Source organism: Nannospalax galili, unplaced genomic scaffold (assembly GCF_000622305.1).
Source record: "Nannospalax galili isolate Female #2095 unplaced genomic scaffold, S.galili_v1.0 scaffold87, whole genome shotgun sequence".
Taxonomy (NCBI): Eukaryota; Metazoa; Chordata; class Mammalia; order Rodentia; family Spalacidae; genus Nannospalax; species Nannospalax galili.
Genome location: NW_008360320.1, coordinates 3,292,994 through 3,316,432, shown reverse-complemented (window position 1 = coordinate 3,316,432; position 23,439 = coordinate 3,292,994). Strand labels below are relative to the sequence as shown.

Below are 23,439 nucleotides of genomic sequence, written 5' to 3'. Positions count from 1 at the left end.
TCTCTTAAAAAATAGTCTGATACCCTAAAACTGGGCTTGGTGGCACATACCTGTGATCTCAGCATTTGGGAGGTTGAGGCAGGAGACCCAGGAGCTCAAGGTCATTCTTGGCTACATAGCAAGCATGAGGCTAACCTGGGTTACAGGAGGCCCTGTCTCACCCTTCTCTCCTTTAAATTTGATAACTATTTTGCAGGTTTTATTTACTAAAATATCATTGTTTCAAATGCTTATCATCTAACTGCTGCATTTTCTTATATTTTGTTATCTATTCAAGATATCATTTGGGAGACTATGGAGGTGAAATCCTTAGTGAAGTGAAAGTCAGTAGATCAGAAAAAGAGTTATATGCCACTCCAGCAACTCTTCATAATGGAAATCATCATAAAGTTCAAGAATGTAAAACTAAGGTAAATATTCTCTGGGAAGAATCATGAATGATCACGTAATGTGGTGGTTATGAAAGAAAACAAATAGTGTAAATTTAGTTTTTACTATCTGGCACCATTTTGATAGTTCTTATGTAGAGATTGACCCATTAGTCCTCACAAGAACTCCTGTGACATCTAGATTATAGCTGATGAGTATCAGAGTCAGAGTTTGAGTTTGTGTCTACCAGAATATGTTGTTTTTCCATCTATCTGCTTCCCCAGAGAAAAGGTCATTGCCAGAAGTAGCACTGGCCAGCTACATACCTTGATTGACCAGAAAGTCCTCTACCTTCTTGGTTACTTTCTTCTGAATTAAACAGCTAGGTTTAGTTATCATTTTATCCTTAGACTAAATAGATGTACTTATTTAGTACTCTGCTGCATTCAGGTATTATTTAATTTGGGTATGTAAATTCCTAAAGCCTTTAATTTTAAGAAGTTAAATAAGACACATTGACATGAAGCATCTAGGCAATAGAGAGTTATTCTACAGCAAAATTTTGTAACTTGGGGGGTGTTTGTGGAAAATTCATCTTTTAAAAACGATCAGTCATCATTTTTCATGGGTTCATTCTTAAACACTAAAGAAGTGTGTGGAGCAGGATGACTCCTTATTCAACTCATGTCAATTCAAGCACCAGGTTCTTATTAATCACAGGCATGTGGCCCATTACCTGATTCCCTTTCAGTCACACTCACATCCATAGCCAAAAAGGTTACCAGCACAACAAATGTCATTTTGTAAACTGTTTTTAATCCATTTGTATCCGTCAGTGCTTTTTCTAGGATTGTGATTACTAAGCCATAGAATATTAAAATCTTAACCCATAATTACTGACAGAATTAGTCTTTATTACATATTGAATCTTACTTTAGGTCTCATCTAAGTATAAATTGACAGGTATTTTGAGAGATGCAGTTGCACCCAGTATTGTCTTTCTCTGCTATACATAGTTACTGTATTTACTTTTCCACTCATCCCGCCATAAAATATGAGGAATTTCAAAGAAGGGAGTTTTCTTTTTAATATAACACTTAAACCCATTATGTATTTCTGTGAATCAGTTTATTATCTCCTTGAGTGATTTGTCACTCAAGCTACACTTTTCTTGTTCACACTGTTTTTTTGCTCTAAGATAGCTTTAACATCTGCATGAGGCTATACATGGCTTCTTTAATAATTTTATACTTTAATACTGTTTAATTTGGGATTAATGACAAAACTGTCATTTCCAGCTTTTTTTTAAGTGGCAGATCCCTTTTTCTCAGTGTGTAAAACAAAGAGGGCTGTGCTGTGGCAAAGAGGGGTCAAACCCTTCAGTCAGTCCCTTTGCTAGGTAGACTGTCAGGTGACTCCATAGAACCCTGGGTACTTGAGCATTGGCTTATTGTTCCTTCATTAATACAATGGATTTTTAAGTAAGAGTTAAAATTAAATATATTTTAAACACTGGATTGTCATATAGTAGAGCAATCTAAAAGAATTGAGTTTATTCATAAAAACAAATAACCATAATTATTTTTCAGTATAACAAAGTAAATCTAAAACATGTTTCAATTTATAATCATAATACATTTTGAATACTAAAACAATAATTAAAATTAACACCTAAAGAAAAATGTCTGTTTTTCAAAGAGCAGTATAGTTTTTCATGATTTCTAAAATGATTTTCATTTCTTCCTTTTGGGGGAAAATTCGTCATGTAAACAGCACCCTCATCATATGTCTTTGAAAGAAGAGGCTTCTGATGTGGTTCGTCAAAAGAAGAAGTACCCAAAGAAGCCTAAAGCAGAGGCTTTGATAACAACTCAGCAGCCCACTCCTGAGACATTGCCTGTGATCAATAAGAGTGACATTAAGCAATATGACTTTCACAGCTCAGATGAAGATGAATTTCCACAGGTGCTGGTTTTAAAACTGTTTTAAAGACATGTTCTCCTACTCTTTGATATTGCTATATTTTTAAAACATAATTGGCATTATACTTTGATTTTCGCTTTGCTCAAGTAGTGTTCTAAAACACATTCCTACGTTTCATATATATGTATGGATATACACACATAGATATAGATAGATAGATATCTATATATATGTTGCCATTAAAATATATTATTTTCCATCATTTGTAGAGAATTTATTCTGCTTTGGAACATTCAGATGGTTTTGGGATTTTTCCCTTTTATAAAATGAGCATCTTTGTCTTTTCCCTGTTTGTAAAGTGACTTTTTAGAAATGGATTTACTGAGACAAAGATTATCAGTATTTTAAAACAGTTAAACGTAGTATAACTTTACCAACAATTTCCTTTCTGTCATATTCTATAAGCATTGTATTTTCAATATTTAATGTAAATTTTATTCATTTGTTAGATAATAGCTATTTTAAGGAAGACTTAGAAGAACTGATTAAAGTTTTAATTTATGAAAAATACTCAGTTTTATACCAAAATATTTAGAATTAAAATTTTTTTTAATTTAATTTTCATAAGTGCTGTTTTTAAAAACATTTTTATTTTACATATTAAGGGATCAGGTTCTTTTCAAAAAGCATCTGGTCTACAATACCCTATTTTTTTTCTGTATTTAAAAATTCAAAAGAAAATACTGTAATACCTTAACTCTATTACCAGATATGTCATATTTTAATATTTTTATTTATTTGACTGAAAGACAAAATTGTCTTTAAAATAAAATTTAAAAGCCAGCATCACAAATACAAGAAGCAAGACTGCTTATGAAGCTTTATATTGTTGCAAGCACTTAAAACCCCAAGATCATATGAAGTGTGCCCCTGTGGCTATATTATTTTTGTACTCTGTTGCTGATTTAATTTTTCTCCACCAAATAGTATTATGGCATTCATTTGCATAGTAACAAATGCACAAAAACATGTTTTATTGTATATGCTTTTGAGACCCATTTAATGAAACTAGTGATTATGTTTATCAGAGAATTATCTCCTTAAAACTGGGGCAGTCCTTTCCATAATATGAGGCATTCGTCAGATGTCCATTTTGAAGGAATAAAGGATATGATGTCCTAACAAATAATGGCTTTCCAGGTAGAGTACAGAGATGGTAGTCAGAGATCATAGCAGTGTTAGAAGGGAAAGCTGGCAGTTTGGCATTGCTGAGGCAAAACAAAGAGGAGAGAAAGGTAAAAGGGACGATGTCTATGTCATAGGTAAACGTCCTTATCAACATTGTATATCTGGGAACTTAAAAAATTTTAAGTCAGAAAAGAACAGTTAAATAAATGAATATAAAACTTGCAGAGTAGTTTTATATTGGTAGCACTAAATGAGAATCTAGAAAGTTCTGCTGTATAGTCCCTGAGATACTCTGACCTTAAGGGGAACTTTGCTGATTGCTAAACTGGAAGGGTTCACTGCGTAGAATTGGTCATACATTCATTGTGTAGTAAGTGGTCTTCCATTCAGCTCTAATTTTTGTTTATTAATATAGTCCTTGCCAGCCCTACATTAAAATAGCACTAGCAACGTTCAGAGTTTTCTGAGTCCTTATTCTGAGTCTTAGACATCTTTCATTAGTTCTTATGGTATCTTCACATTGCTAAGGACTAAGTGTTTGCCTATATTTTGGCATCATTTAGTAATGTAGTTATTTAGAGTGTAGCTCTTCTAAATTAAGCATGTTATTGCTTTGAAAAAAAGATTGGTAAGACAATCATACTGCTACTTTTTCCAGTAAACAAGGAGCAAGGGAATAAAGAACCTTAAGAGAACAAACATTTTAACCAGGCTTCCCCAGCTGATTTTCAGGAACACAGAACTCAGCCCTATCTCTTCTGGTTCTCCTGTCAGTTTTCGCTCCGTGCTGCTGTTTCTCATGTGTCCTAGACTCCACCCCTTGGGAATGATGATTGAGGCCTTGAATTTCTAACACTGAGTCACTCCCTTTGTTGTCTTAGAAGAGGCAGATGCTTGCAAAGAAACCAGAGTGTAGACTTGAGGTTTCCTTTACAGTTTGAGTTTGGGACTTAGTTCCTCAGGAAGAAGAATCAGCCCCTGCTCACTGTTGTTGGAGGTATATTGAAACCTCAAACAAACCTCTTTCTCCCTGGGATGACCCTGCTCAGTGGTAATTACCAGAGTTTGCAAATAATATCAAAAACATTTTCTCTCTCAAAATAGGAAGAGAGATTTGTGAAGTTTCAAATGTTCAAGTAAATATTTTTGAGCAAGCATTTGTCAGAGAAAGAGGTATCCTGCAAAGGGAAGCTTAAAATTTAAATACCAAAGCTTTTGTTTAACCACTTTGGTGGACATTTATATTAAATATACTGTTTCTCTGATGTGTCAGTATATTTTATATATCATTAGCTTCTTTTATGGCATAAGTTGTGCTGTAATGAATCAGTGCTCCCCTAGGGATCTCCTTCAGCTCATATAAGGGTGTTTGACTGGTAGCACTTGGCCTTGGCAAATTGCTTTTTAGTGTGACAACTCTGAAGGTCTTTGTACTTTTGCTATAGGACTGTGGCTTTAATATTTCTCTCTGTAACCCATCCATTTATGCACTTCATCAGGCTGCTTCTCCTTTTGTTTCTGACCTATTAGGTTTCAGGAATGATTTGAAGAGAAAAAATAAGGGGGAATTTTCTTACAACTCCCATTTTAATAAAAATCTGTGGCCTTTATAGTATCAGTTGTGTGTTTGACTTTTGCCTATTCATAAGCCTTTGTTACTTCCTAGTGTTTGACTTTATTACAGAAAGAAGTTAATTAGAAAAAAAATCAGCTACCTGTAGGTGAAACATAATTGCCATTATCAAGTATTTATGGCTATATATACTATTTACAATATATAAGTGAGACGTAAAAAAACTGTCTTAAAATCTATAGCACTGTGTTTAGAAACAAGTAAACAGTGCCATTTATATTTACATGGAGCCACAGAAAATATTTACCAGCCATTTAATATTTGGAGGGAATTAGGTACTTGCTAGATGTCGGCAGGTGTGTGTGTGTGTGTGAGTGTGAGTGTGTGAGTGTGTGATCAGATTCTGTTTTTAATCACTGTGAACACTGATCTGTTAACTCAGTAACTGCTAACTGGAATACCTCTTTTGTCCAGGTACCGTCTCCAGCATCAGAGCCTGAAGAAGAAAATGATCCTGACGGGCCCTGTGCTTTCAGAAGGCGGGCAGGGTGCCAGTATTATGCTGTAAGAACTTTATTTTTTGTGATGTTTTTGTGATCTGGAATTAACAGATAATCCATGTCAAGGTAACTTAGGCTCCATCTAAAAATGGGAAGTGTATCAGTATTTTCTATTTAACATCCCCTGTGGCATGTGAATGCCAGCAAAAGAAGATAAAAGATGCTAAACCCTTTCGAAAGGTGTCAGATTCCTTTACTTGGAAATAAATAACTCCTGTTTTGGAAATTCTGTTTCATTTGGAGCTTTAAGTATAACTTTAGCAATTGTGAAAATTAGCTCTATAATCTCTGAGTTGACTTTGGAACTTGTGAAGGCTTCTGGGTATTTATTGAAATTTATTGTTATAAATGTCTTGGGTATATATACCCAGTAAGTATCAAAGTTACAATTTTTGACCTTTCTTCATGCCAATATGTTGTCTAATAACTATATTCATAATTTTCTGACACATTTAGACATCTCTTTGTGCTGTTAGTCTCCAATTTGGGGTGAAGTGAAGTGGTCTTCACTTTCCAGTGCTAAAATTTCCTAGTAGGTGTGGAACTGTAGAGTGAGGAGGGTGGCTTTACATGGTTGTAGCGACCATTTGTCTAATTACATTGTGGTAAACATAGACTGACAGCTTTTTGAGGGTCTATTCAATGTGGGAGAGACAGAATTTGTTTTCAAGTTATACTGATAAAATAAAGAGGAAATTATGGTGTGGGGGCAGAAGTGGTAAGGTGGAAAAACAGAAGGATGAATGTAATAGAAAGACAAACAAATAGGCTCCACGTTTCTTAAAAAAGAGAATGCTTCACCTTGACCCACGCATGCCTGAAGTACAGCTTTTAGTTGCTTCCCTCTTCACTCCTCCAGAAACCCATTCTGGTTTATCACAATAATAAGATTATATATTAATAGTTTTACCAACTCTCTGTAGACTTAAATATTAAAAGACATACCATCCTTTATAGGTAGTTTTTAAATATGTGCTAAAATGTATTCATGTTTATAGAGTAAATTCAGGGTAGGTAATTTGGGTGGAGTGAACTTTTGAATTTATGATTTTTAAGTCCCAATCTTACAGTTTGATTTTCATCTAGATTTTAATTCTCCTCCTAAAGTAACCTTCAGATACTTTATTTTCATCATGATTTAACTTTTATTCATTTTGTATTTACTCTGAATTATCTTTTATTTTTCTCTTTGAAGCCTCGCTTGGACCAAGCTAACCATACGTGTAAAAATTCAGAATTGGCAGATTTGGATAAGTTGAGGTATAGGCATTGCCTTACAACACTTACAGTCCCAAGAAGATGTATAGGATTTGCAAGGAGGCGAATTGGCAGAGGAGGAAGGTAAACTATTTTGCCTGGGGTTTTGTTTACTAGTTGGAAGGGAAACTATAGAGAAACTGTTATGATGTATATACACACACACACATATATATATATATATATATATTATATTGCTTTTCAGGATCATAATGGACCGGATATCCACAGAATATGACCCAGTCCTGAAACAGATAGACCCTGAAATGCTGAATAGTTTTTCAAGCTCTTCCCAAACTATAGACTTTTCTTCTAATTTCTCTCGGACCAATGCTTCCAGTAAACCTTGTGAAAATAGACTGTCCCTCTCTGAAATACTAAGCAATATCAGATCATGTCGACTACAGTGTTTCCAGCCAAGGCTACTAAATGTACAGGACATTGATAATGAAGAATGTACCTCAAGAAAACCAGGGCAGACTGTGAACAATAAAAGAGTCTCTGCAGCATCTGTAGCTTTATTGAACACCAGCAAGAATGGCATATCAGGTGAGGTGTCACTTAAAAAGTATCTGCTAAAAGTCTGTCTTGCTGCGCTTTTCTCTTTCATTTTCATTATCTACTATATCAACTCATAATAAATTTTGGAGACTCTGTACTTCTACTCAGGAAAAGAATTTTATCCAACCTAAGAAACAAAACTTGCTAACCAAAATCTCCTAATTGGTGTCAATAAAACCACTGGCATGTGTCTGGTTGGTGTGTGTGGACTGAACATAGAGGGTTCCCTGTAGGCATGCTGTTTGCAAGCTGCTGCCAGATACCTCTGTACAATGCTGTCAATTTATGTTGAAGAAAATTTTAATTTTTATGTATTAACTTTGATGAAATGTAAGCATTGCTCCTTGAGAGTCCTAGTCAAAGTCTTTCTGAAAAAAAATGATTTTTTTTGAGACTCCTTATCAGTAGTTGTGATTTTGGTCTGATAGCTTACCTCTAGTTGAGATCAGAAAGGTGTTTATCATTCTGTGAGATGTATGTCTGTAATCGAAACACAGGAGGTGGAGTCAAGAGAATTGGGATTTCAAGGTCCTCCTTGACTTCATAGCTAGTCTGAGTCCAGCGTGGGCTACTTGAGACCCTGTCTCAAAGAAATATGAATCAGCTTTCTGCTCTGGCTGCCCCCTGGCATGATGGGCTTTGGATAATTGTTCAGCTCTTAATTCCTGCATCCTCTCTTCTGCAATGTTCCCTGAGCCTTATTTGGGGTGATATGGCCGCCCCATTGAATGCTGAGCACTGGCCAGTTACTGTTCTCAGTATCTGGACCACTTCAACCAGTGTTGGCTACAAGCAAACATAGATGCATTTCTAAATTACTTCTTGGATGATGTGTTTTAGGATGCAGACTTCTTTAAAATGATTTTAAATACATCAGCCTGAAATTTGGTCTCTATAGTGTTCAGTCTTTGATGTAACGAACTGTTTTTTCAACTTGATATAGACCTTCATCTATTTAAAAGATTACTCATAGAAAATTAGGTTTGTTTGAATGAGTGGAAGTTGGCATGTCATTTCCCCAAATAAGATGGCTTATTTTATCCTGACCAAACTTAAGTAAGAAAATGATAGCCTTTTATATAAAGTTCATGAGTTTGTGAAGTTTAATGAGCCTTTTAATCTGAAATAGTTAAATATCTAGTAGGAAATTGATCGGTATTAGGTTGAATCTTTTGCCAGCCAACTCCCAAAATAGTTCAGATTATTTGAACAGAAATTCCTGTACCAAACATTACTCAAAAGGGGAATTCAAAGCATATATATAGGCATTTATAAGTCTGTTGGACTGTACGTTAAATTTTTTCTCTACCAGTGTATATGTATTAGTTACTTTTCTGTTGCTGTGATAAAAACACAAGGACCAAGGCAACTTATAGAAGAGTTTATTTAGGCTTACAGTTCTGGAAGGGTAAGAGTCCATCATGGGGGCTGGGTGGGGGGGCGTGGAGGCATGGCAGGGGACAGCCAGAGCAGAAAGCTGTGAGTTCATATCTTCAAGCATATGCAGGAAGCAGAGAGGGCAGGCTGGAAGTGGGACAAGTCTATGAAGTCTCAAAGCCTGACCCCAGTGTGGTGCTTCCTCCAGCAAGGCCACACCTCTTAGGAATTTCATGGCCCTCCCCTCACAGCGCCACCAACTGGGAACCATATACCAGATGTTCAAATACTTCAGCTGCTGGAGGACAGTTCTTATTCAGACCACCATAGAATAGCATATAAAAAATGATTTTGGTGAATTTTCTATTATAGACATCTGCTATATATCCTCAATAAACTATAGATTTAACTTTTTCTAGGTAATATGTTCTCTTGTTACTGTATTAATAGTAAATATGTATTAATCCAAAATATAATAGTGTAACAAATGATTCCTTGATAATCAGTTTCATAATTTTATGACACTATCCATGTATTATCACAAAATATTTAATTATTGTAAATGCACATGCATGTTTCAGGGATCTTAAGTTCCTAGAGTACATTGTTAACATCATAATCAACAAAGTTGTTTAATTTTGTTTTTGCCTTTTCCTTACCATCAGAAAAAATACAGTCTTTTCGTCTGTCGTTTATGATTTTTTTTTTTAATGCACTTACCATAATGCCTTTTCTTTATTCTGTTAGAAATTTTGGATGGAGAGCGAGGCCTAGTAAAGTGCTGGCCTTGCAAGCATGAGGACCTGAATTGATCCCCTGAAATCACACACACACACAAAAAGCCACGCATGGTGGCACATGTTTGTAATCCCAGCCTGGTGGTGCAAGCCTTTAATCCCAGCACTCGGGAGGCAGAGGCAGGCAGATCTCTGATATTGAGGCCAGGCTGGTCTATGTGGAAGTTCCAGGCCAGCCTGGGCTATAGGGAGACCGTCTCAAAAAAATCAAAAAGAAAAAAAGGAACAATTAAGGTATATTAGAAGTCAATCTGTGTATGTTTGTGTGTGGTATATGCATATATGTGTACATTAGGATATGTGCACATATGCAGAGGGCATTTGTATATCCATATGTATGGAAGCCAGAAATCCATGTAGGCGCCTTCCTCAGTGTCTTGCCATCATGTTTTTTTTTTGAGACAAAGTCCCTCACTAAACCTTAGCTCACCGATTAGCTGGCTGGTTTGCCAGTGAGCTCTAGGGATCTGCCTCTGTCTCCACAGTTCTGGGGCTGTAGATGCTTGTTGCTGTCTTGTGCTTTTAAACATGAGCGCTGGGATCCGAACTCAGGTCCTCATGGTTATGCAGCAGTCACTTTACTATCTGAGCCATCTCCCTAACCCAGAAGTCAATCTGTCAGTCTTTTAAAAATCAAATTTTAGGCACTAGAGATATGGCTCAGCGGTTAAGAGCACTGGCTGCTCTTACAGAGGACTCAGGTTTGATTCCAAGCACCCATATGATGGCTTGCAACCATCCACAGGTCGACTTCCAGGGAGGGGGATCCGACACTCACTTCTGATTTCTGTGGGCATTGCATGACATGGGTGCACCCACCAACATGCAAGCATTACACTCATACACATAAAATAAAAATAATAAATTTTTTAAAAATCAGGTTTTCATTTTTGTTAGTAAAGCAAAGGATTTATTTCTTTCTATACTGCCTGAGACCCTCTCATCCTTCAGAACGTGAGAGTTTTTAGTTTGTAACAAATTTCCTTTGTTTTAAAATATTAGGCTTGGTGGCTGGAGGTGTACTTTTGGGGTAGAGCGCTTGACTAGCAGGCTTGAGGTCCTGAGTTTGGTCCCCAGCACCAGCAGGAAAAAAAAGACAAGGGACCTAATGAAAAATGTCTTGTAACATTCTTTTCTCTAAACAACTAAAAAGCTAAAGTAATTTTACATTCTCATCTGACCCACTAACACTCCATAGTCCCTTAATTCTGACTAGATAATTACAAGGGATTTAGGTACAGCTCAGTAGATACCAGTATAAAGTCCCTTGTATACCTAAAGAGAAGATGTTAAAACGAAATAATGGAATCCTTGTATATTTGGTTTTTACAGTTCTGTTTATCACTTGCTCATTCTTAGTGAGCTTGGTCATGAAAGCTGTGCATTTTTAAGAATAGTAAAACAGGCACATATTTTTACCTAATAGAGAGTATTTCTAAATTAAATTATTAGTGCCAAATTTCTTTAACAGCTGGGAAATCCCAACAAAGGGAGAGTGCTCATGTACTTAGCCGTGTTTGCTGTGTGATGTGTCCTTGATTTTTAAGGACAGCAAGCAAGCAGGCTACATCTTATGCAAACTTGAGGGCCAGTGGCAGAGTCGCCTTCTTTCTTTCTTTCATGTTGTTAATAACCTTGGATAATTTTTAAAGTCATAATCGTTGTTCCAAAAATATTCATTGATTAGAGACAGGGTCTTTCTCTGTATAGCCCAGCTTAGGGTCAAACTTATGATCCTCCTGGAGTACGGGCATCAAATGCATGCCCTACCATACTCAACTTATATTTATTACTTTTCATATGTTACAAGGAAAATGTAAATATCTACCCTAGTAGGTATTAGAAAAACAAAACAGAAGATTTTTGGTTTTAAATAAAAAGCATTTTATTAAGTAGTCTATAAAATAAAGATACACTTTCTTTTTAAATTTATTTTTATTTTTACATGTATGAGTGTTTTGCCTGCTTGTATATAAGTGTACCTGTGTCATGCAGTGCCATAGAGGCGAGACGAGGGTGTCAGATCCCTGGGAACTTAAATTAAGGATGATTGTTAGCCACCATGTGCAGGGAACCAAACCCAGGTCTCTGCAAAGAGCAGGCAGTCTCACCAGCCCCAAGATGTGCTTTCTTGATTTAAAAACTCAAAAACAACACTGAGAAAGGAGAGATAATATGTGCTTAGCATAGCAAATGAGTAAGTAGAAAATTTATTTCATACATAATTATTTGTACTCTGCTATGTAGAAAACACTGTGCTGTTTAATAAAAGTTCAAAAATTTAAAACAAATACCTTCAAGGAACTTAACAGCATTTGGCAAAATGACATTCTTTTTGGTTTGTTGTTGTATTGGTGGGGGGTGTTATTTTGTTTGAGACAGGTCTCACTGTATGGTTCTGGCTGGCCTGGAACTCACTATGTTGACCAGGCTGGCCTAGAACTCACAGAGCCTGCCTCTGTCTCCTGAGTGCTGGGATTGGAGATGTGTGCCACCACACCCGGCTTTACATTCTTTATATAAGTAGAGGATAATAGTTCAGGGTTATTAAACTGCAATACTGCTCATTTTTTAAGATGATTTTCTTCAGTACCAAACTAAAAGTATATTTAATGTCTAAAACAGTTTTACTTATTCAGACTTGAAGGGCCAGATTAACTTACACTTAAATGGGTTTTTAATACACAGTTAAAGCTAATCATGAAATTTGCAGACAAGTATACCAGTCACCACTCATCAAAGAAGCTTCTTTTGTAACAGATGAAGACTATTACAGAGTTTCACAACTGGTCACACACACAGAATAAGTGTCTGTGAGATGCCAAACCCCAAGTGCCACATCTGCAATGGAACCTCTCTTCCTAATGCAACAGAGGAACAGGAACACAAAAGGCTACAACTGGCCAAAGTTGTAGAGAATGAGAGTGCGGAGTGTGAGTCCCTGGATAGGACTCCTGTATTAAACCTCACCCACCCAGGTCTCAGGGACCATTGCAGAAGAAGGGGTGGAAGGATTGTAAGAGCCAAGGAAGGAGGTGCATGTCCATAAGGAAACAGAGTCTTACAGGCTCCTGGGACCCTGCTCATAAGACCTTACAGTAATGTTGTAAGTGTACACAAAACCCATGCAAACTCAATCAGACAAAAACCCAGCATAGAATTGGAAAACTGGGCAGTATGCCCCAACCTTAGCTGAGGAACTATTGGCAGCTGATTACTACTGTGTAAGGGAGAATTGATCTTCTTTAAGGGAGTGACTCTAGATAGGCCAACTAGACCCCAGTGAATGAACTTGCACTGAGGCATGTCTGGGTACACTAACTTGTCTGGATAGGCCTTAACATCATGACAGAAAGCATGAAATCCAGTGGGGGCGGGGGTGCTATAGGGAGGTACATATGGAAGAGAGGATTTAAAGATGATTAAGATGTTTTGTATAAAATGCACAGGAATTTAATAAAAAAGATACTTTTAAAAAGTTAAACATGATACATAGTCTTGTGAAGGTAATACCAACTCTTCTGGCTTTTCTTTAGAGTACCTACAGTGGTTCGTGGAAACTCTCAACTTATTCCTCATTATGACCTAGAATATTTAAAATGGAATTTCCTTATCATTCCACCCCCAATTCCAGTCCCAGACCTGTGCTTTAAAATTTAAAAAAAAAACATATAGTCAACTTTGCTTTAGAGCATTTGTTGTTCGTAACAAAAACCTAGCAGATAGAGATGCTAGATAACGTTTTGACTTTTAGATAATCTTCACTACCACATTAGGTGGTCTTTAAACTGTGAAAACTTGGTCTAAGCCAATATTTGAAAAAAAAAAATATCTTCCAAAGAACACATCATCTTAGTTCAGTTTAATAAACACTGTTAGAAGTTAAAAACAAAAGCAAGGGTCTAGAGAAATGACTCAGTGGTTAAGAGCACTGGCTGCTCTTGCAGAGAATCTAGGTTTGGTTCCCAGTACCCACATGGTGGCTAATAACTATTCATTACTCTAGTTCCAGAGGACCTGATACCCTCTTCTGACCTCTGCAGGCATTGTGCATATGGGTGCACTTATACATGCAGAGAAAACACTCATATACATAAAATAGAAATAAATATTAAAAAAAAAACACAACAGCATAATAATAAAGCAAACTGGGTGTGGTAGCATCCACCTTTAATCCCAGCACTTAGTGGGAGGCAGAGGCAGTTAGATCTCTGTGAGTTCAGAGCTTAGCCTGGCTCCAGTAATAAAGGAGTAGAGGTGTTTTGTGGTGAAAGCACTTACTAATTCCAGCACTAGGGAGGTAGAAGCAGGAAAATTAAAGAGTTCAAGGTTATCCTCCTCCAAATAGTGAGTTCCAGGCCAGACCAAGCTATGTGAAACCTGTCTCAAAGGGGAGTAAGGGAGGATATAGGTTTTTAAACTTTGTATCTTAATTACTGTTTGTTATTTTAGACATGCCATAAACAATGCTCAAGAAAATTCTGGGTGAAGAATATTAGTTTGCTTCAAAACACAGAACACCTTAATATTAAAGAACTGAATGTAAAGAATAGAGTGATGCCACGTGTGGTTTGAGGCCAGCCTGGTCTACATACTGAGTTCCAAGACTAGCCAGTAATACATAGTGAGACTCTATCTTTTAAAAAAAATTAGAAATAATGTACTAAACTTGGAGTAAGAGAGAAGGGGGAGAGGAAGGAAAGTAATTTTGGGGGTTTTTGGTTTTTTTAAGAAAATAATTATAAAAACACGTCTATATTATAGGTTAGTTTCTTGGTGCAGGCTGTGGGGGGAGTGGGGAGGGTTTAATCGGTGATTCTTAACCAGAAATGGAATCAGGGATGAGATTGTATCATTCTGTTCATTAAAGCATGCAAATACCTATAGTTGGCAATACTTCATTAGCCATGTACTAACTCCAACTGGGTGTGGTGGCCCACACCTTTAGTCCCAGCACTTGGGAGGCAAAGGCAGGTGGATCTTTGTCAGTTCAAGGCCAGCCTGGTCTACATAGTGAGTTCAGATCAGCTGGGACTACAGGGAGACCCTGTCTCAAAAAGACCAAAAAAAAAAAAAAAATGTAATCTCTTTATTTGATTAATTCCTTAAAGTTAACTAGTATGAATCTCACTTTTTTACAACATAAAGCTCAGCTCTGATCAAAAAGCACTGGGCTGTATTGGACTGTGTTAATTCTGGATTCCACATCCATTTCTTTTAAAATGGTCTACCCTTTAGTAAGCATATAAAACTTGCTGATTTATTTGGATTTAAGGTTTGTCTTCCTGCCTTCATATCTAATAAGCTATTTTTCATCTTTTTCCCCAAGGTTTTCAAACAGCTGGAAATTCATGAATACTTCACATTTTCATTTGATTTTGAAGATTATAACTTTAGAATGTTTTTTCATTTAAAAATAGAACACTTGCAATGAATTTAACATGTGCAAAGAAAGACATTTGATTTTGTTGGTAATTCAGTAAAATAACAATGTGTACTTCAGAAATACAGGTAAAGATTTTTGGAGTGAGCAGTTTAGTAGCCTAGGGTTTTGAGTCTTCTAGAAATAAAATTGTTATCTCCCCTTGCAATTCAACAGAAATTATGACAATGTTGTGTAAGAGAAATGAGAGTATATCCAAAACTTTTTTCATCTAGGGACCTAATTCTCTTTTTTATAAAAACTAAGACTTTTGCTAGGCATAACTTGCTGTATTACTATAAAAACTTTTCTCATTTGATATCCTATGAAACAGCAACTCTGGGGTAGTCAATAATCTGGGCTAAAGATGTAGCCTTTTAAACTCTTTGTCTAGTCACATTAGTTAGATTGCTCAGTTGCATGAAATAATTGACACATACCTATTAGTTTCTTTTCTTCCCAACTATACCATCAGACCCTTTTCGAGGACCCTTTTCCTAATTTACTTTTCCTTCTAGCCACTGAAATTCTTAGGGCACCACTCCGCATGATAGTAGATAGTAAATTATTGATTGAGTGAAATAGGAGAAAAGAAAGCAGTAAAAAACCAAAAAGATGGGTGAGCCTGGGCCTGGAACTGCATAGTAGAGTGCCCGCTTCGTAGTTAGCATGCGTGTATGAAAAGAAAAGAATTACTTTTTTTTGTCTTTTTGAGACAGGGTCTCCCTGTAGCCCCAGCTGTCCTGGAACTCTCTGTGTAGACTAGGCTGGCCTTGAACTCAGAGAGTCTCCTATCTCTGCCTCCCAAGTGCTGGGATTAAAGGCATGTGCCACCACGCCCAGCTAAAAATTACTTTTAAGAGCTCATATATTCTGATGATTTAACAATTGTGATTCTCAATGTGAACTAACTTCCATCAGTTAATAAAATTTCGTTTAAATTTCTTTTGAGAAAAATTCTACCTATTACTTTTTTTTTTAGGTGCTTTCAGTCAACTTAAGAAACAGTATCTTGCTTTTATTTGAAACCCCCTAACTTTTAACATACCTGCTTATAGCCCAATTGATTACATCTGAAGATATGTTGTATCTTTAGTTTTCTGAATTTGTTTTAGACATTGAGTATACTGGCCTCGGCTGGGATTCATGGCTGTGCTGAATGAGGGTTTTCATTCTCTACTCTGATTTAGAATCAGAAAGGAAAGTGTCTTCACTTGAGTGTCATGAAAACTGGCAGAATTCAGTGTCTTGCAGATGGCCTTCCTTTCTTAAGGCTGTAGCTGAGTCATTATTAATATTTACATCAATAAATTAATGATTTTTTCATCATCATTATTAGTGTTGTTATTACATGATCACTCTGAGTGATTTTAAAGACACTAAATCTGGGCCCTGGAATGATGACTCAGTGGGTAAAGGCATTTGCTGCCAAGCCTGAAGACCTGGGTTCAAGTCCTAAAACACATAAATACACAAGTAAATATTTTTAAAAATTCAGACAGGTTTAAATCTGAATAAATAGTAAAACTCTTGTGCTAGGTCCATGCTATACAGTTGAAAGCTTTGCATAGGAGCCTTTTTAACACGTGCTAATGAGAGGGTAGTGAACATACACCTACTTGATGAAAGACTTGTCACTTTCATTCGGTACTTTGCCATTGTGTATTATGATTTGAATTTGCTTTTCACCTTAATTGTGGAATAAGTTGATATTATATTCTACTTAGGTTATTTAAAGTACTTTAAAACACTTATTTATCCTTTATCAGTAACAGGGGGCATCACAGAAGAGCAGTTTCAGACACATCAACAGCAACTAGTTCAAATGCAAAGGCAGCAACTTGCTCAGCTTCAGCAAAAACAGCATTCTCAGCATTCCTCGCAGCAGACTCATCCAAAAGCACAGGTAACTATACTCTCACTTCTCTGACACGCAGCTTAGGTGTGTTTTAGTCACAGCGCAGAGGTAACGGGTTTGCATTCTCAATTTTAGAACCTAACCCAGATTTCTTTTAGTTAACTTACATAATTTCGACTAGCTAGTATATAAACTAGTCTCCAATTATTTTGAGATTTCTAGAACCAAATATGGTACTTTTAATTTAGAAATAAGTAGCTAATTTTTGGAAGGTTTGTTGAGAATTTATAAAAATAATTATATTTTTGGAGCCCATCACTCCTTACCCACACTACTAGCACCCCAATTTTTTTCAAGAATATGACTTTTTAAAATTTTTATTTCTTAAAACATTTTTATTATTTTTAATTTATGTCTATGAATATATTGCCTGCATGTATGTAAGTGCACCCATGTCATGCAGTGCCTGCAGAGGTCAGAAAAAGGTTTTGGGTCTCCCAAAACCTTTGGGAACTAGACTTAAGGTGGATGTTAGCCACCATGTGGGTGCTGGGAATCAAACCCAGGTCCTCTGCAAGAGCAGTTAGTGCTCTTAACCTGAGTCATCTTTTCAGCCCCTTTTTTAATTTTTTTATTGAATTTTTGCAAATTCCATATATGTTGATTATATTTAGACAGCCCCCCCCCCAAAACCCTTTCCATAGCTCCCTGCACCAGACTTCATGCATTCTGTCATACATATTCAGGCCTCTCAAGTCAAGTTTATGTCCCCAAATATCCCTTAACGTGAATCCATTCACCAGAGCCTGGTCAGCCTCTCTAGTGCCTCTCCCTTAGAGAAAACCAACTTTCCTTTCAGTTATCATCAGCTGCCAATAGTTCCTCAGCTGAGGTTGAAGCTTCTTACCTGTTTCCCCACTTCTATGCTAGGATTTTGTCTGGTTTGAGCTTACATGGGAAGAATAAGACTTTTCTAACCTCTCTTAAACCATGTGCTTAAGTGCTGTGTTGGTAGATGTCTTGAATTGAGAAATAATTCTCTTGGATTGTGCAATAAATCTAAGCTGCATTGGCCTTTTGCCTCTGTAGATCATATTTCCCTGTAGGGAAAAAGAAATTCCACCTGAAGTTGTTCATAGACACCCTTAAAGACATTAGTGGTAAGAACAAAGTACATCGTAAAACTCTAAGAACCAACCCTGCAGATACTGTAACTTGAGCCTAAAAGTTTGTTGCTTCATTAATCTAAAAATCGTAAGTCTCAGTAATAATAAGAGTTTGATTATATTCTGTGAGCTCTCAAACCAGCATCTACCCACTAGTTTAGTTCATTCTCAAAAGGTCTGTACATTGATTGACCTTAAAGTTCTTGAGTTCGACACTATGAAAATTGGGTGCCCCTGGACCCCATCCGTACACCTCTGTCAATCCAAGTGGAGCTGGGCTTGGTTCACAGCTTGTGTCTATCAGCATTAGTATTTGCAACCAGCTTCAAGGTTAGGCCAGCACAGGTTTTACACTGTGATGAAAGAGACTATTAGTCATGTCTGTGATTGTATCTCATCCATGAATCTGCTAAGCAGTTTTTAAAGCATTAATACCTAGAAAAATTAATAGAGCATTAAAGATTAGTTTCTAGTTTGCTAGTGGCTCAATGGGTAAAGACACTTGGCTGCCAAGCCCTTACGACCTGGGTTGGATTCCTGGTACCCACATGGTAGAATGAGAGAAACAACTCCCAAAAGTTGCCCTCTGACTTTGACATGCATGTGCAGTGGCTTGCCTACCCCCTGTACATACAGTCGATGTACTAAATGTAATGAAAGTATTAAAAAGAACTTTTCAAAACAAAGTGGTTTTATCCATTCTTTAGGGCTCAAGCACCTCTGACTGTATGTCTAAAACACTTGACTCAGCCAGCGCCCACTTTGCTGCATCTGCAGTGGTCAGTGCTCCTGTTCCAAGTCGCAGTGAGGTAGCCAAGGAACAGAACACCAGCCACAACAACATGAACGGTGTTGTCCAGCCTTCAGGTACAGCCCAGGTTTCACATAGCACATCATAGCTTGAAGTTGCCACTCATTTGAGTTGGGGTTTAGTTTTATTATATACACAAGGGAAATGTGTACAAGTGCTCTTCAGAATTTCTTTGGAAAGATGTGGATGAATAGCTGAGTGTTTTCCAGAATTCTTGCCCTATCTGCTTCCATATACCTGCACTTCATGCATCTTGATTTTATCCACGGACTCTCAGTTACCTCCTATGTTAAGAAATCCATTGAACTCATTACCAACCACCACCATTGAATCATCTGTGCGTGGACTGAAAGGTGTAATAGACAGCCTTAAAAAGTTTGAGGCCAGGTTTACTTTCCCACATGAACATACTCATAGTTTCTCTGTCTCTTCTTGAGATACATCATGGCTATGAAACCGTCTGCTGCTTACTACCTCGAGCCCTCAGAGACGTGCTGTTTGGGCCTTGGCCTCTTCATCCACCTCTTTACCTCAGGATTTTCCAGTTTTGTTTACATATACTCATGAGCCAATCTACCCTTTTTCTTTTCTTCAGTCTATCTTTGCTGATGCTCATATGCCCATAAATGTTTAGGGACCTCCAGCTCTCATTGTCCTGTGGTATTTGTCTCAAGAGTTGCTATATATAGAGGTAGTGAAAAACTTTGCAAATCCTCTTTGTGTGACTGTTACATGGAAAGATAACAATATTTATTTAGAATATGAGTTCATTTACTTTTATTAAATTCCTAATTTTAGGAGTTTTTTATTGTCCTGTGACACTAATTGGACAATTTCTCCCCTCTTTTACAGGAACCTCTAAAACATTATACTCCACCAATATGGCTTTATCATCCAGCCCAGGGATTTCAGCTGTACAGCTTGTAAGGACAGTTGGCCACACTACTACAAACCACTTAATCCCAGCGTTGTGCACAAGCAGTCCTCAAACACTTCCCATGAACAATTCCTGCCTGACTAATGCAGTGCACCTCAATAATGTCAGTGTTGTTTCTCCTGTCAATGTGCATATCAATACACGGACTTCAGCACCCTCGCCAACAGCCTTAAAACTTGCCACAGTTGCTGCCAGTATGGACAGAGTGCCAAAGGTGACTCCAAGCAGCGCCATCAGCAGCATAGCCAGGTGTGTGTTACAGGTACCATGCTCACCCTTTGCGCTTGTCTGTCCTGGGGGAAAAGGAAGGCACTTTAGCTTCTCACTGCTTAGACAGTGAGGGCCTGTTGAGAGATTTTTCAAAAGATCTCAAGGATTTGCTTAGCATAAAGAAAGCCCCATGCCTTGGGACCCCAGTAGCATCTTTAAATGCTAGTCAGAGTTGTAAAAACACAAGAAAATGTCATATTGACTGGTATTTGAGAAGCTTCAGTTACTCTTCTATTTTTATAGATTTGACAGTCTAGAGTAAAACTGTTATTAACTTCGTACCAGAGTTTAGGTTTTAAACCAAACTTTGTGTTTTCTTTAGCATTATATTTTTTAGAAATAAATTTTATTTTGTTTTATATATATACATAATATATATATAAATATATATATATATATACACAGATATGTGTATATATATATAATTTGAAAATTATATGAGAATTAGTCTAATTGACTAATCTACTATAGGGTAACTTTTTGTGTTTGTTTCAATGGCACTGATGCAAGGACAAGAGTAAATCAGAAAAAAATTATATGGGTTAATAAGTCTATGACCTTAAGCTTATAAAGTTCTAGTGGGAAGTAAATAATACTGTACCCTATGAGTATTCTCTGAAAGAGCCATATTATTCAAAAGAAACTTGGATTAATCTTATGTATTTCCTAACTTGTCATTATCTTCTTCTGTGAAAAAACTATGTAAAATTACCATTTTTCCTAAATAAATAGTTATCAACTAAATAGAAATTGGTGAAATTCCTGATCTGAAGAAAACTTCTTCATTCCTGTCTGGAAATGATAAAAAAAGAAGTGTTTTTTGTGACGTCACGTTTAGTTGTAGTTACATAAAAGTGCACCCTGTAAACACTAAGTGATAATACGTTCTAGAGTGTAGTAATGCTTAGTCTACTTTTTGCCTTATTGTAGAGAGAACCATGAACCAGAAAGATTGGGTTTAAATGGAATAGCAGAGACAACAGTAGCAATGGAGGTGACATAACCGTCCGTCATTGTGAAAGGTGTGGCTTCGACCTGTGTGGATGGTGTGCAGTCATTGATATTCCAGCGGAATACAAAAGGCGACACTCTGTGGATCACAGAGCAAAAACAGTGGACCTAAATGGACTACAGTATATCAGATGTTAAATTGATATATGATGTATATTTTGTAAAATTGGGAAAATCACTACCTTGTAAAATAGTTTATTTGTATCATCAATATTATTTCTGTTACTTGAATAGTAGGTATTCATCATCATGCTTTTGCACTTGAATTTGCAACTGAATGGATTTTTAAAAATAATTCTTTAATGGGATCATGAGCATGAAATGGGGTCCTGCATCACTTGTTTTAACTATTTATTTTGCCATGTTTACATTTTGTATCTTGTAAAAATAAATCCAACTTTGTGTCTAAAAAGTTAAAGATTCATAGCTAGGAAATGAAATTCTTGTAATTTTTTTCTAAAGGAACTGTAAAGTTTTCACTTGGTTCATTTTGTTTCACAATTTGACTAGATGGACTTTTTGGTAAATACTTTAGTGGCATTTCACTGTCAAATATGAAGTTCAAGGCAAAATAGTATTTTCTATTACTGTGCAGGGGAAAGGGATGGATCGATACATGCAAATTACATGTAGTAGCTCACTTTTCCATATATTTTGAATGTATATTTCTATTTATAATACCAGTTTATAAAAATTAATTACACAGAAAAAAACGGACTAGGAAAATTATGCATCGAGCACATTTAAACTGTGCAGATAAGAAAATTTTTCATGGATTACATTTTATCTGAAGATTGCATATTTTAACTGGCTTTAAAACTTGTTAACACACCACATAAGAGATATTTACCAGGTATGTATTGCATTATATCATTGCAATAATTATTGGAAGTCTATATATCGAGCCATCCCAGGTGTTGGGAGGGGGGAGGGTTGTGGCAAGATTGTCTTTTCAATTTTGGAGAGTTTTCCTGTGGCTACAAGGCAAGTAACGGGTTGGAAAAAGTCTGACTGTAAGTGTTGGACACCTTCATAGTATAGTGTTTTAGTGACTTTTTTTATACGGTTCTTGTAAATTAGATACGTGTAGTGGTGTTTCAGAATGTTTGTTTATGCACTAGTTCAGACAACTTTCCCTGTTACTTGTTCTTGATAAGTGAAAACTGCAGGGAAATAAAAAATACATATCAAAACATGGACATGCTGCATATGTGTTTATTTCACAATGTGCATACAGTGTAAGTGAAGGCACAGTGTAAGGGAGGTTAGCACTTGACCAGCACTTTTCATCTCTAGTGCTTTCCAAGCATTCATGAAAAGAGCTGGAAGGCGCTCATCTGTGGCACTATTGGGCTTCAGATAACCTAATATAAACTACCTGTGCTAGGAAAAGTTCTTAAAATGTTTTACAGAATGTAAGTAATTTGCAGTGGAGCAGTCATTGAAATCTCATAAATGAGCCTCATGTTATAAATAAAGTATAGAGTAGAATTATATTGCAAGGGGGTTTTGTCAAGTACTGGGAAATGTAAATATTTTAATACAATTAAAACCATTTCAAACTTAACATAATTTTATACCTTAACTTTTTTATATCTGCAGTCCTGAAAGTTGTAAATTTATTGTCAGTTGAATTAATGGGCCAAGATTTCTGCTGAGAGTGGTTTTTATTCAGAGCCTAAATGTAAAACAATTTATGGTCAAAACCATAGGAAAGAAAGAAATTGACTGACTTGGTGGTTGTGACCTGACAGAATCCACGCTTGTCTGCCATTCTACCTCTGGGGTTACTCACTGCTGAAGACATAAGAAAACCGTTTTGATTTGCTGTGTATTATGACTGTTCATTCTGCTTATAGTTGGATGTATCTTCTTACTATTAGGAATTTAAAACTTCAGTGCCAATTCCAGAGAAAGCTTTTCCCCCCATTTTGCTGAAGTAAAGCATGAACTTTTTGCCTTATGTGATAAATATGTGTTATAAATAAGCTTTTTTTTTTTTTAAAGAAGAGAGAGAACTATCTATTTGTATGGTTTGTGGAGGTGGTGGCAAATCCAGAACTTATCAAAGACTGATGACCAATTGATTGTTCCTTTTGAAGTAAAATAGAAAAACCAAGCCTTCCTCATTTTGCTGGTTGTAACTGTCTCACAGATGGCATTTCAGTATTCACATTCATGTTTTCCAGTGCTTCTCCAAGACTGTGGTGACAGATACATATTAAAGGGTAGCTTGTCTCTGCTCTGACTATGCTGGCCAGCACCACCATCTCTTGATCTTTTTAGAACTTTTAGAATACTGGGAAGCCATGTCGCTAGCAGGAGGAGCTGTGTGTGTTGTGTGTGTGTATGTGTGTGT

General features: G+C 36.5%; 1 protein-coding gene across 2 annotated transcripts in view; it reads left to right on the top strand.

The window, feature by feature from the left end:
* Positions 1-23,199, top strand: part of Epc2 (enhancer of polycomb homolog 2) — a 134,708-nt gene extending 111,509 nt beyond the window's left edge. Inside the window, exons 6-14 of one of the 2 annotated variants that reach the window (XM_008825169.2) lie at positions 278-410; positions 2,143-2,334; positions 5,528-5,617; positions 6,809-6,954; positions 7,076-7,419; positions 16,803-16,933; positions 18,759-18,918; positions 19,715-20,048; positions 21,000-23,199. In XM_008825169.2, coding sequence (XP_008823391.1) covers positions 278-410; positions 2,143-2,334; positions 5,528-5,617; positions 6,809-6,954; positions 7,076-7,419; positions 16,803-16,933; positions 18,759-18,918; positions 19,715-20,048; positions 21,000-21,072 — 1,603 coding nt within the window. In that variant the 3' untranslated portion in view covers positions 21,073-23,199. Of the gene's footprint in view, positions 1-277; positions 411-2,142; positions 2,335-5,527; positions 5,618-6,808; positions 6,955-7,075; positions 7,420-16,796; positions 16,934-18,758; positions 18,919-19,714; positions 20,049-20,999 lie in introns of both variants that reach the window. The other variant, XM_008825168.2, reaches the window with a different exon arrangement.
* Positions 23,200-23,439: the final 240 nt, after the last annotated feature.